At 41.0% G+C, this 13,853-nt stretch overlaps 1 protein-coding gene across 3 annotated transcripts in view; it reads left to right on the forward strand.

Moving 5' to 3' along the window:
- Positions 1-3,024: 3,024 nt before the first annotated feature.
- myt1lb (myelin transcription factor 1-like, b) overlaps positions 3,025-13,853 on the forward strand; it is a 132,589-nt gene continuing 121,760 nt past the window's right edge. For 2 of the 3 annotated variants that reach the window (XM_061696004.1, XM_061696005.1), the window contains exon 1: positions 3,025-3,364. Coding sequence is in view for 1 of the 3 variants with exons in the window: in XM_061696005.1 (XP_061551989.1) it covers positions 3,345-3,364 (20 nt within the window). In the remaining 2 variants the exon portion in view is untranslated. Of the gene's footprint in view, positions 3,365-3,543; positions 3,912-13,853 lie in introns of those variants that run through there. The other variant, XM_061696003.1, reaches the window with a different exon arrangement.

Consider the following 13,853-nt stretch of genomic DNA (forward strand, 5'->3'; position numbering starts at 1 on the left):
TGAAAAAAATACCCTCTTGGTTATCAATTCCCCCCAAAAGTGTTTTGACATCTGATAGGCATATATTTGAGTCCTGAGAAATTAGTGCCCCAGCACTGCCCCTCCCCCCATTCTCCTCTTGGGTCTCATGCAAAATATTAGAAATATTATATAAATATAATATTAAAATATTAGAATTCCAGTGAAAGGAACTCTGAATGCTTCAGTATACCAAGAGATGTTTGGAAATGTCCAGCTTTGTGGGAACAATTTGGAGATAGCCCCTTCCTCTTCCAACATGACTGTATCAGTGCGCAAATCAAGGTGCGTAAAGACACGGATGATGGAGTTTGATGTGGATGAACTCCACTGGCCTGCACAGAGTCCCGACCTCAACCCATTAGAACACCTTTGAGATGAATTAGAGCGGAGACTGAGAGTCACGCCTTCTTGTCCAACATCATTGTGTAAACTCACAAATGCCCTTCTGGAAGCATGGCATAAATTCCCATAGACACACTCCTCTCCAACCTTGTGGGCAGCTTTCTCAGAAGAGTTGAAGCTGTTATAGCTGCAAAGGGTGGACCAATATCATATTGAACCCTATGGATTAAGAATGGGATGTCACTTCAGTTCATATGTGAGTACTTTTGGAAATATACAGTAGTTTACATATATTGATATTGGTAACAGTTATGTGTCCTTATATGTTTGTATTTGAATCAAAGTGTAGATTGATTTCAGTGAGATAAGGATGCAGCAAAAAAGAATCAAAACAAAATAAAATTAAGAAAAATGATATTGCTCATTTGCATATAGTCATGTCTTTTCCTGTCAAAGTAGTGTATACACACATCTGATCATCAATGAGCTGACTGATTTCAAACTCAGCCTAGCGTTTGGCACCTCCAAAGCAAATTGCGACAAGTCGTTCTCCACTGTGAGAAGCACGTTTTCAGAGCACAGCACAGAGTGCTGCGCATGCGAATCGAGCACGTTTTTGGAGTGATAAAATGTGCACTCCCACAACGACCGAATGTCCTCCCATCGGATGCGCTCTGACGCCGACTCTGATCTCAATTATTGGTGATGGGTGTCCTTTTTTTTTTTTTTTTTTTTGGCTTAAGCACCTAACACTGAAAATGCCTGTGCACGTGCCTGCTCCTCTGAGATCCCAACGCAGGACCTGTAACCACCAGACTGCGATGCCTACATTAAAACAAAAAAACAATAAAATACTCTTATAACAAATGTTGACCAGTGACAGTCTTGCTGCTTTGAAAATAAGTCCCCTTCCTTGATTTCTTATCTGCTAATGTTCTGTTTGTCTTAGCACCTCCTCGTTTTGCAAATAAGTGACTTAAAGCCAAACACACACGCAGAAGTCAGTGATGTCGATTTCAACTCTGAGGTTTTGCGCAACCGTAAATGTGTATTTTTCCAGGAAATTCCAAATCGTACCATCAGACGGTTGTTTGAGGTTTCACGGCTTTGTTTCGAAACAGCCCATTACCACTAGAAGTCCCTCAGGCCAGACATTTGGCTTTTCTACCTGTAATGCCTCAAGGCTAGCCGAGTGGCTGGATTAGTTTGAACTAATATCCTAACTCAGGTGTGAACAGCCCAGCAATTTGGCTTTTCTAATTCAATGACCAAAGGCCTGGCTGGTTCAGTTTTTTTTTCACCATTCTTCACCATCTTATCACCATTTTTTCTGTAATTGAGGCAATTACTCTCTCCTCTCTTACACAGTTACTGAAAGAGAACTGATGTTGCTTTGCCTTTACCTGGAGAAGTTGATAGAAATTACTGGGTGTATGCTTACACAAAACTGCATACACTTTTGTTGGATACAATCCATTACAGATACACACCCAGATCTCCTTATAAATAGATAGTTTGTAGTTACTATCAAGTTACTGCCAATAGCCAACACGTTCATTAGTAAAGTTATAGAAAAGGGAGCACGCTCTGTCTCTGAGTATTACAATCGCAGGGCGCGGTGAGAGCGTCGGACGGAATTTCCGAACGTACCCTGTGTTGATATTTTGTGCGTTTGTTGTGTGTCTGTGCAACTACATGCAATGCAACTATATGTTTATAAGGAGATCTGGGTGTGTATTTGTAATGAGATGTAACCAACAAAAAAGTGTAAGCAGTGTTGTGTAAGCGTGCAGCCAGTAATTTCTATGAAAATCGGTGTGTTGTAATGTAACGAGAGAGGTAGCGGTTTAGAACTAGTGGACAATATTTTCTCAGAGCATCGTGTTCAACAGGCTACAGGCAGTACCTTTCTTTTTTCAAGCTGAGCATTGTTGTGAACGACCACATTCCGATGTCCCTGTTAGACAATCAGTCCAGCACTTGGGCAGAAATGGCTGCGTTTACAAATGCGAGGTGGCTAATTGGAGGCCGTTGAGTTGTTAATTTGAAACCGCAGAGCCTTTGGGCTGTCCTCTAGGCATTGCAGCAGGAGTAAGAAAACCCTGGGCTTTCTAGTGTTACCAGACTACGACTGCAGCCTTTTCCAGTACTAATTCCTCTTCTGTGCTCTTTATTCAACATAGCTAGCATGGGGAAGAAAACCTTATTTATTAGTTTGCCAGCTTTTAGTGGGAATCCTGAGTCTCCTTATTTTGCTCTCTGAATGTAGCAATGCCGGAAAAATACAGTAATAACGACGTGTGCAAGCCCCTTTAAGGACACACCAAAACGTGTCTCTGAATTAAATGCATTGCACATACTTCGCATGAGCCAATAACCCCCCCACCCCTCCACCCTCCCACGCCCCCCTCCATCATCTCTTGTCTGCTGCTCACGCTCCCTCCATGGCTTCCGAGGGCCCGTGGGAAGAGCAGACTCTGGGAACAGACAGTCTGCAGCCCTAACTATATATGTATAGGAGGGAGAAGGGGAAGGGAGGGCACATTAGCAGGCAGAGGAGCAAGGGAGAGCGAATGAAGGGATGGAAGGAAGGAAGGAGGGAGGGAGGGAGAACATAGTGAGTGTCAGAGGACATACATTGCACAGTGTACAGACAGCCACATCCACAGAACAAGGAGGGAGAGGGAAGCAAACCAGAGAGGGAGAATTTGGGGTTTCAACTCACATCTCTCCTCCTCCTCTTCCTCCTCAGAGAAAACACATGCACACACACACACACACACACACACGCACACACTTGCACACACACACCACCACACACATACACAGGCAGAATTGCTTTAGGGTATACCAGTCGGCTTTGGCAATCCTTCCCTTTGTTGTTTCAGCTATTGGTTAGTCTCGGCAGCAGCGTGGCGTGTGCCTCTATCTTTAGGGAGGGTGTTTGTGTTTGTGGAGTCTACGAGGCAGTGTATGAAAGGATGCGGCTAACAGGAGCCGGGTAAGTCCGTTCTTTCCTCCCTTCTCTCCTTTCCTGCCTTCCTCCGTGATTGCTTCTCTCCACCGCCTGTGCACATTGACTACATGAAGCTCTCATCTCTCTCTTCCTCAGCCTCTTTCTCAGTCTGCTTGACACTGTCTCCTCCCAACTGTGCTCTCTCCATCCCCGCTTCCCTTGCCCGCCTTCCTCTACTCTCTCGCTCTCTCTCACTCCCTCTCTCCAGGCTGTGCCTCATTGGTGTGTCCTGATTCCCTTTTTCCATTAGGCTCCAGGCCCATTGGTCGTCCGCCTTCCAACCATTATCTCCACTCGTCCACCCCTCTTTCATCCTGTCTCCCTCCACTCTGCCTCCTTACATGCCCAGTCATCTCTGAAGTCGTTAATTAAAAAAAACGGGGAAAAAAAACAAAAAAGAGTTTGCATGCATTGCGGGAGCAGAAGTTTGCAGTGAGCACAGTAAATGAATTGGGAGAGAAGTAAAGGGAAGGCTGTCAGAAAGAAGAGGAAGCACATTTGGGAGAAAAGTTTAAAGAGAAGACTGCAGCTGGTAGGTGACTTGCACTTGTTCATGCTGTCTTTTCCTAAAGATAAGCAACACTTGGCTTATGTTGCATAAATTACAAGAAATATTGACATTTTTGAGAGAAAGAAACACATGGCTAAGTTAGTTGTTGAAGTATTAGTTGCACTGTTGTGTATTGTTGCTGGAGAGTTCTTATGCTAATGATTTCATGTTTCCTCACTAGCATGTTGACTTGAACATTTTTTGTATCCGTTATATAAATTTAGAAGTATCAAGAGAATACACATTTCAAAGTTTGTTGTCAAAGTTTTGTGTTGCTGCAGTGGCTAAGTGAATACCTCCATGCAAATGCTGTGTTTTATTTCCAAATTACATTCTGCAGAATTGGTGTTGTTTTTGTGCTTTGATGTGTCCGGTGTGTTCTGTTGGTGTCATCTGAGTTCTGAGAGTGTGCAAGGACATTGTTTGATAGGCTGGAAGGAGCTGCGAGTGCCAGCAATAAAACTCAAGAAATATAGGCAACCTCAATAAAAGCGGAGAATGCATGCAAACCTTCTCTACACAGTGTTTCATGGCAAGACAATCCAGATTTTGTCGTGTGACATTTGTGTTTCCGCGTGTGGTATATAATGCATATTCACAGCAGATAGGCAGATGTATTGTAACATGTTTAATTCTGTAAAAATAAACAAATTGAGCTGCTTATGTTTTCTCTCCCTCGCCCGCAATCTGTTAGAATGTAACATGCATTACAATGATGGGGATTTTGAACTGCACACGCTCATAACATGTTCAGAATAGTTAATGGACGTTGTTTAATAACCTATCAATATTACAACAATTTAAAATTTGCTTGATTAAAAAATTTACTAATTTATTGCATGCAAAATTGCATGTGTTTGAAAGAAAACGAATGATTTTGTGTAATTCCATCCATTTTTCTTGCACCCTACACCATGTGGGGACAGCTGACTTGGCATAAAGTGAGACCGTGTTCCTTGGGGTCTTCCGCCTCTGGTAATGTCTTGCTTGTTAGGAGGAGACTGGTGTTGTCGTGCGGAGAGTGTGTGCTTGTGCAGCATCACCACGGTGCCTGATGTGCTTTGCGGCGGACAGGAAGACAGGCCACTGTGATTCAATTAGAGAGGGAAATCACGCTACCCTGGTTGTTCCGAGAGCAACATTACAGGGAGACCCCTAGCCCCCCACTCCTCCAGCCCTCTGTGTCGCTCTCTCTCTCTCTGTCTCTCGGTCTCTCACTCAAGCCATTCAGAAGCACAACTGTCTGGTCAGAGCTGCAAATGTATACATCATTCTCCGTAAAGCTCCACTTTGGACTGCAATATTGTAATTACACTTTTGTATCCTAATACACTTTGATGATAAGATATTTACTCCAGGCTTGCGTGGTTTAAAGAAAAAAAAAAAAAAAAAAAAGGGAGCCCACTCCCTTCTTCCACTGCAGCCTAATGAATTCAAAAAAGCCACTTGGGGATCCCCTGCATGCGCACAGCAGCGGGTGGTAATGGTTGTTGGCGTAGATGGCACATACATTCATTAGCCTCCGATCCATAGCATGTACGCACTAATACTATATTTGTATAAAATATATATATATATATAAATATATAAAATGCAAGAATATGTGTGTTTCAGTGTTTAATTTAGCTTTAGTGTTTTGGCCGTTGAAAGTTGACTATTTTGTGAAACTCCCTAGTGTTCAACATCTCAACTGAACATTTTGTTCTAGCTGTTGTTGTTTATTGTTTTTAATGTTTTTGCAGTATTCAAGATTGAGTCCACTTCCTCTAAGTCCGCTCTTTCCTCAATTTTTATGAAAGTGACTTTCTGTTGGCATCTGATCAGCAATATATATATATATATATATAGTTAGTTAGTTAAGGGTTGTTGCATTATGTATTATTTTGCGTGTGCTAGATTGACACTTAACAAATGTAGTTTCATGTTGACAGATTGGTGTTGAATTTCTTTTTCAAGAAAATTCCAGACATACTGTAGCATGCGACTGCACTGTCATAGGTCCTCTATTTTTAAACATGATCATCCCATTCAACAATTTCTTTGTGACTGACCTTTATTTCACTTTTCTCCATGTTTTGTCAATCCAAATTATCCAAATTACCAAAAGCATGGACAGAGATATATGCTTACAGTACAGAAATTGTGAACGTTTGGTAGGTTATTTTTCGAATTGGTCGCGACATAGAGATGGCATATTTGTTGCCCTATTAGCAAGTCACGTTGATGAACATGCCACGAACAGGAGTGTGTTAGAGGAGTTATTACTGTACTTGTACATATAAATGTTTACTTCTAGATTTAATTGTTCTGATCAAAACATACATGTTCAATACAGAGCATGTTATACTACATCTGTCTAAGTTGATTGCACAAACTCTACAGTTAACTCATGCACTGTCTAATGAGATTCTATACAAGATCTATACAAATGCTTCATTTACAAAGATATTAATGCTAACTATGTTTTTTGCTTTGTTTCTATTCTTATCACCTTTTGTATGACATAAAAGTTGTAGCCAATGAGTGCATTCCTGCATACGTTATATACAAGACACCAAGTTTGCATGCGGTTGCTATATGAACACATATGAGCTTTGAGAAGATACCTGGGGAATCAACTTGCGCTTCCAGTCTTCTCAATGACGTGGTCAGGCAAGGGCAGAGCGGGGATTGATCCATCTGAGCAGACACAATGTCAATACTGATGTCTGCTCAGTGTGAGATGTGGCTGCCTCTCATGTCCTTCACAGAAATCTCCCGGCAATGTTTGATATATAGCAGCCATTAATTAAGCCATCGTCGTCAGTGAACTCTATTTACTTCTATCCAGCATTAAATAACAATTATAATTAATCAAATTTCAGCGTCACTGCTTTAAAACAGACAGCTTTGCTCTTGCTTTTACAATATTTGATAGGTAAAATGTTCTTTTTAATTTTTTACAAAACCAAACTCCTTTTATAGCTAATACATCGATGGGACTGGATCTTTAAAAAAAAAACTTTATTAACAATGCAAGGTAGGACATTTTATGCAATGTTTCATTCAATAATGCATTCATCTAAATGAAATGATGTACAGTTTGGTGCTGTTCCGAACTAGCATAGTTTGGCCTTTTTGAGGAGGTACATTATGTGTTCTCTCAGGTCAGTTTTAGGTCATAGCCATGGAATTACATCAAGTATGAGGCAAAAATAAGAATACAGGTTTATTGGGGTACTATCCTTGCATCTGACTGTTATTTGTATGTAACATTGTTAGCCAGACTGGAATTCTGATGTGGGTATCCCTCTCGAGATAGCGTGGGAGTCCACCACCATGCGCACACACCTCCGTGACTCTCCTCGGGGAAAACATGATCTATCTCCTGGCGGGCAGGCCAATTAAAAACCAATCAGGCTGCATGAAGTGCGCTGGTAATGGGAAAGCCACAGTGGTGGAAGTGGGGCTGATAAATGGACACTTTCACCTTGTGGCATAACAGCCTCCCACCAGCATCCATCAGCCTCAGGGACAAGGCTCTCCTACATGCCACTCGCAGCCACTGTGCAATACACTGTACATCAATGACCACAGCATTAGGGACAATTGCAAGATTTAATGCAAAAGCGGCCTTTAGAAGGAAATAATACTCAGTCAAAGATAATAATTTGGCAATATGTATGTACCCTAATTTCTTCTGTATAATGCGCACCCATGTATAATGCGCACCTCAAAATTCTGGAAAACCCTTCTACCGATGTATAATGCATTTTTACAATGCATGATTTTGCTTCTACCCATATGATCAAAACATGAAGAACATCTGTCTTTTTTTAGTTTTTTAAAAATAATTATTCTAAAGTTAAGCACTTTATTTGAACACATAATACTTTCTTTTTATTTACTTACTCTTATTTTGAAATTCACAGATTTTATTTACTTTTATTTAGTAAATGAGAAAACACACAGTTGTGCTCATATGTTTGATTACCCAGCCAGAATTTGTAAGATTCTTCTACAAATTATTTTAAGAAAACATGAAGGACCAGGCGAAATACATTTAATTTTATTTTAATGGGATTCAAATTAAACTGTCAAGCATCTCAGAAAAGCATTATCATTAAACAAAACATAACCATAAATAAATGAATTATGGTTGTTGTTCAGTCATCAGTCGTATTTAAAAAAACAAAACAAAACAATATTTCACAAATTCTGCCTGGATATGTAAACGTATGAGCACAACTGTACATATATGCAGTCATATGTAACCCTGTCATATTGGAATGAAAGTGTAGTCTAGACCTTTTTCATAACCTCTAGGTGGCATACTAGAATGAACGTGTACAACTTTTTCATAACATCTCGGGGGCGGTGGCATAGTGGAATGAAAGTGTACAGTTTTTTCATAACCTCTTGATGGCAGCATACATTTATAAAACGTGAAAGTCTTTTTCCTTTTCCCCTATACTTATGTATAATGCGCACTATTGACTTTTGACCATTTTTTAGGGTAAAAAATGCGCATTATACATGAGAAAAAACGGGTAATTGTGCTTGTAGAACTCCACTACATCATACTGATTGTACTATTTTAGTAATGGCAATTGCTATAGTTGAATGAATTTAGCTTTTTATCTATTTTTTATAAGATGGGGACAATATTATATAGTGCACTTGTATGGTACACATACTGAGAACAAAAACATAAAAAAAACTTCCACCAATGTGGAATGAACAAAACAGCAAAGAAAATATTGTGTTCTTTATCTGTGTTTGATTGTTGAACCATATTGTGGCAAACAACAGTTTCAATCAGCAGCATATGTTTAGTAGATAGGAATGAACAGCCAGTGCAACTAACAGCTTGTCATTACAATACAAAATTCCACATAAAGAATCCTAACGTAATCACAACATGCCGTACAATGACTCAAATATATCATGACAACAATTTTGTGGAGCAACATAGTTTTGTCCATCTTTTCACAGTGTACTCGAGGAGATTAATGCAAGGTGTTGTCAACTGCACTGTGCCATTTGCATTCTTGGATCTGGGGAACAAGCCCATTGTAACTGAAAGAGCAAAGACACACTGTAAAATAAATCCCTCTAGGCGCCTTTTATTCAGATGGTTTGTCCCCAGTGGCGAAACTGCTGATATTTAAATGCTTTTGATGGATGTGTCGAGTTGTTCGGTGCAAACTTGACATGTACTATGTAAGGCATCCTTGCTAACTACAAGTGGAAACAGTTTTCGCATCTTTGCCCCCGGTGCTAATGCTAAGGCCACGGAAAAGAAAACTATTAAAGAGCGTGTGAGGGGATTCATTCCATTTCAGACACTGCTGTGACCTACTTCACACAGCCAGGCAGCTGTAAATAAAGATTTTCATAACCTTGTTTAGCCTTTTCCCATTGGAAACACAACTGCGTCTTGAAGATTGTTGTAAAGAGTCGCTGTTTTGAGTGTCGCTACGATATCATCAAAGCGCTGACCTCGAGACTATTTTAGTTGTTGTGAGGCCATTAAATGTACTTTTTATTTTAGAATGAAAAGAAGCTTGGCGATTCAAGCCATGATTTAAAAAAAAAAAAAAAAAAAAAAAACGGGAAGGTGCTCAATCAGGCAGTTCAATTTTTGAAGTCTGTTTAAGCACTGTGTTGTGTTGCTCACCTTTCAATTCATACAATTCAAAAGGGAAACATGAGATATTGTAGCAACCTAAATGTAAAAGACACACTGGACAAATAAAACATAAAAGGCATCATACAAATTGGCCCTTAAGTCTCTTTGGATTTCACCTCAGCCAGTCAGGCGAAAGTAGTGTGATATTGGCAAATGATTACTAAACAGACATCCATTATTCAACATGGCAATTGGAGGTCACAATCTCCTTATTTATACTTGCTCCATAAATCTGATTTGTCACTTCTGATCGCTCTCTGCGTCACATCGGCAATATTGGGTGAATATTACAATGTCTGATGGGTAATTGACTATGGCATGCGACATCGGTCAAGACAAATGGACACTCTATAGTAGCAGTCAGGGGAAGGGGGTTATACTGTAGGTGAGTCAAACGAGACGTTAGGTAAGTGGAGATCAGGGCACCATAAGCGGGAAGAAAAATATGCAGAATTGAAAGGACCCGTGATTGATAGGGGCCAAACAAAATAATATTTTCAATTTGAAGTGGTTGGGACCCAAAGTGATTTTTCCACAGGGTTCAAAATCCCTAGCAGCATCCCTGGTGGTGAACACCACATCCACTGCAAGGAGATTGATATTTTGGGGCTTTACGTGTTACGCTTTCACAGGTGCAGTAAGCTCACAGCTCACACAAACACCATATCCAGTACAATGTTGTGATTAAGTCTTTTATTGGATTTATTGTTTTAGAAATTCTATAATGATTATATATACAGTAATTATTTTTAAGCCTCTTTAATAGGACAAAATCAGAATAACCGGAAAAAAAACTAAATATGGGGAAAAAATTATAACATACATTCATCTGTCTACTTTCAATAGAACTTCAAATTGTCTGTAACAACAATAATAATGGGATCCTCAGAATCATCTGCTTTGTTGTCTCTGTGAAGCGGAAGTGCTAACCACTTCCTCAGTGCGATGCTGTATAATATAAAAATACTATATATAATATTTTGTTTATTTTACAATAATAGTAGGCTCAAGTTGTAGTATTTAATGTAACCACCCCCTGACACTAAACTTGCATTGACCATTTCTGTTTGCGCAATTTACGTATCATCAAAACAAAATACTTCTACTAATAAAAATAATTAAGCAACAAATGCACAACAATGTACAGTTGACGGAACTTGTCTCTCTGAAACTGGAATTAAACTAACTCATGCTAATGCTTTTTTTTTTTTTCTACTACGGTTTTATGGTGTCAAAAATGTCTATTTCTTTGTATGCTTTAATACAATATTCCCTTTAGATCATGTTTGCATATAAATTTGAGCCAGATCCAGTTGAAGTGGTGACAGCAAGGCATGGGAAAGAATAGGATCCAGAATGTGTACTGACTGAAGAGGACATTGGAGTGTGCCGTATATGTTTCAGTTCTCACTCAGAGTGCTTATTGTTAAAGACAATGGAACAAATGATTCTTATGATCACATCATTATTGTTACAGACAATGAAACAGACAATTTGCATTAACATATCTTCTCAGTCTCTACTGGGACATTTTCTGTGCAAACATCAAACTTTCGTGAATAAATGTTAATTGAAATAAAAGCAGTGGGTGTAGGTGGTTTGGTCAAGCATGAGCCTGTCTGGGTGTGTCTGATTCGTGTCTGCGTGCGAGGCCAATATGACAGCACTGGGAGGACGCAGCCAGGCAGACATGATGTGCTCTGAGCCGCAGCGTCTCTGTGAGGGTGGCCTGACCTCTGCCTTCAGCTCCGCTTCACAGGACAGCAGCAAATGAGAGGTGTCATTGCATGACAGCAGCACAGTCCCTCTTTAGGACTGATGGCTCCTGCAACACACACATGCACATGCATGGAATCCAATGTGCAAATGGGCCGGCACGTGTGTAAACAAGCATGCTAGTAGGGGTGAATGCTTGCCACAGTTGGCACCTCGTCAGGGATAAAATAGACATATAAATATTGACACACACACCGCACTTTGGTTCAAGCTACTCTTGATCTGTATTTTGTCATGACTATACAATACTGTGCAGCCAGCAAACAATGATATGAATTGAATTTTGACCATTTTAGAGCTTCAATCTTGCTTTGACAAGCTCCAGCCAGACACACAATGGCTTGTGTCAGACAATAATCTGAGCATATCCTCTATTTGATTTGGTTCCTTCTTACTATTCTTTTGAAAGATGTTCTAGTTTCAATAATATGTCTTTCAGTTGTGTGCACAAGTCAGTCATGTGAGTTGGGTTCTGTGTGTGCACGTCTCTGCAACTCCATGCATGCTAACGAGAATATCACTGCACCATCAATGATCTGAAGGTTTGATTTGTTTCTACTTTGAGAGTAACATGAGCCTCAGTGTAGTAGCATTGCTTTTGAAGGGAACTTAATGCAGCAGCAGCTACACTAATGATAAAACATATTCTTATATGGTGAAGACTGTACTTGTATAATTTCATCGATACAACCATCCATTTTCTTCCACGAATCCGACATCAGGTCGCAGAGGCCACAGCTTAAGCAGGGAAGCCAAGACTTCCCTCTCCCCAACCACTTGGTCTTGCTCTTCCGGGAGGATCCCAAGGTGTTCCCAGGCCAGCTGGGAGACGTAGTCTCTCCACGGTGTCCTGGGTCGTCCCCGGGGAATCCTCCCGGTGGGATGTCCCTGGAACACCTCACCAGATAGGCGTCCAAGGAGCATCCTAACCAGATTACCGAGCCACCTCATATTGCTCCTTTCGATGTGGAGCATCAGCGGCTGTACTCTGAGCCCCTGCCAGATGCCTCTCACCCTACTTCTAAGGGAGACCCCTGACACCTTGTGGAGGAAACCCATTTTGGCTGCTTGTATCGTGTATTCGTGACCCTATTTGAGGGTGGCAATGTAGATCAACCGGTGAATAGAGAGCTTCGCCTTTTGGCTTAGCTCGTTCTTCACCACGAAAGACAAATAAAGTGTCCGCATCACTGCAAATGCTGCACCAATCAGCCTGCCGATCTTGCGTTCATTCTTACCTCACTCGTGAACAAGATCCCAATAAACTTGAACTCCTCCACTTGAAGAAGAATCTCAATCTGGGTGACCCTCCAGGTGCATAAATCCCAGACAATTTACCTCCTAAAATCACTGGGACACACAAACCCCTCCACACAGCTTGGCGTAATTTCCTCTTTTTGTTTTTGTTTTTTTTGTTTTTTGTATTTTGGTTATCAAAACTTGAGTACTCCATTTTATTTAGATTTATCTATATCTATATCTATATCTATATAGTTTGCCTCCATAGGGTAGCCAAATAGTGAAAATATTAGGAACTCTTCTCCGTATAATGCATTGCAGTCCCGTTTCAATGAAAACTGAACTTTATTAGCCTTCTAATAGCAACATTTTTGATCTCATTAGATTGTGCAACTACACGCAATGTTGCGGCCGGCATATTTGTCACATATCACAAGACTCAAACTAGAGCACAACCACCTGCCACCTGGAAACCTCAGACAAAACCACTGACAAGGCACCTTTGAGCCTTCATGCTAAGTCCCTCCAAGACACAAACACTTGCACACAGGCACGCACACGATTATCCTCATGTACCCTCGCCTTGCTTGTCCTCCCTGTGCTCCCTCTGTCAAGCTCCTTTATCTCAGCCTGACTGTGTCCCAGAATCCTGTGCATCTCTCATTTTCTCTCCAGCACCCTACCCCGAGCCATTTTGCTCTGCAGCTGCTGCCCCCATGCATCTTTATTGTTATACTAGTTTTTGAAGCAGGAGTTTCCCCTGTCCTGCTGGATGATTATTTCAAATGACTGTTAGTGATGGGTGGTGGTGCAACTTTTCCCTTCGTCTTTCATCTCAGTTCAGCATTTAATAAAGGGGCTGGTTAACATATTTCCTGGTAACAGCTTCCTATACCGTCCCCAATGCTCACCCATTGCACCATGCTTTCCCATGCATAATGAAACAGACCAAGACAAGAAAGTCCAAGTGTGTGGCGTGATCTGCTACAGAACGCAGAAGGAATTGAAGTGGTGCACTCGGAAGCGGATTCTCGCCCACTTTTCATTGCTGCAATGTATTCAGGTCATTGCCAGGGCCTCGTTTAGCACACCGCTTTGGTTTGTGTGTGTGTGCTGAGCTCCTGCATCGTGTTCACACTGTTAACATCTCTGTACCCCAGCCCTGAATTAAAAGCGCTACACATTTTAGCTCTTTAGTGTCAGCCCTCGCTGCCCCTCGCCACCCCGACCAAGGTACT

Source organism: Phycodurus eques, chromosome 14, assembly GCF_024500275.1.
Source record: "Phycodurus eques isolate BA_2022a chromosome 14, UOR_Pequ_1.1, whole genome shotgun sequence".
In the NCBI taxonomy this organism is placed as follows: domain Eukaryota; kingdom Metazoa; phylum Chordata; class Actinopteri; order Syngnathiformes; family Syngnathidae; genus Phycodurus; species Phycodurus eques.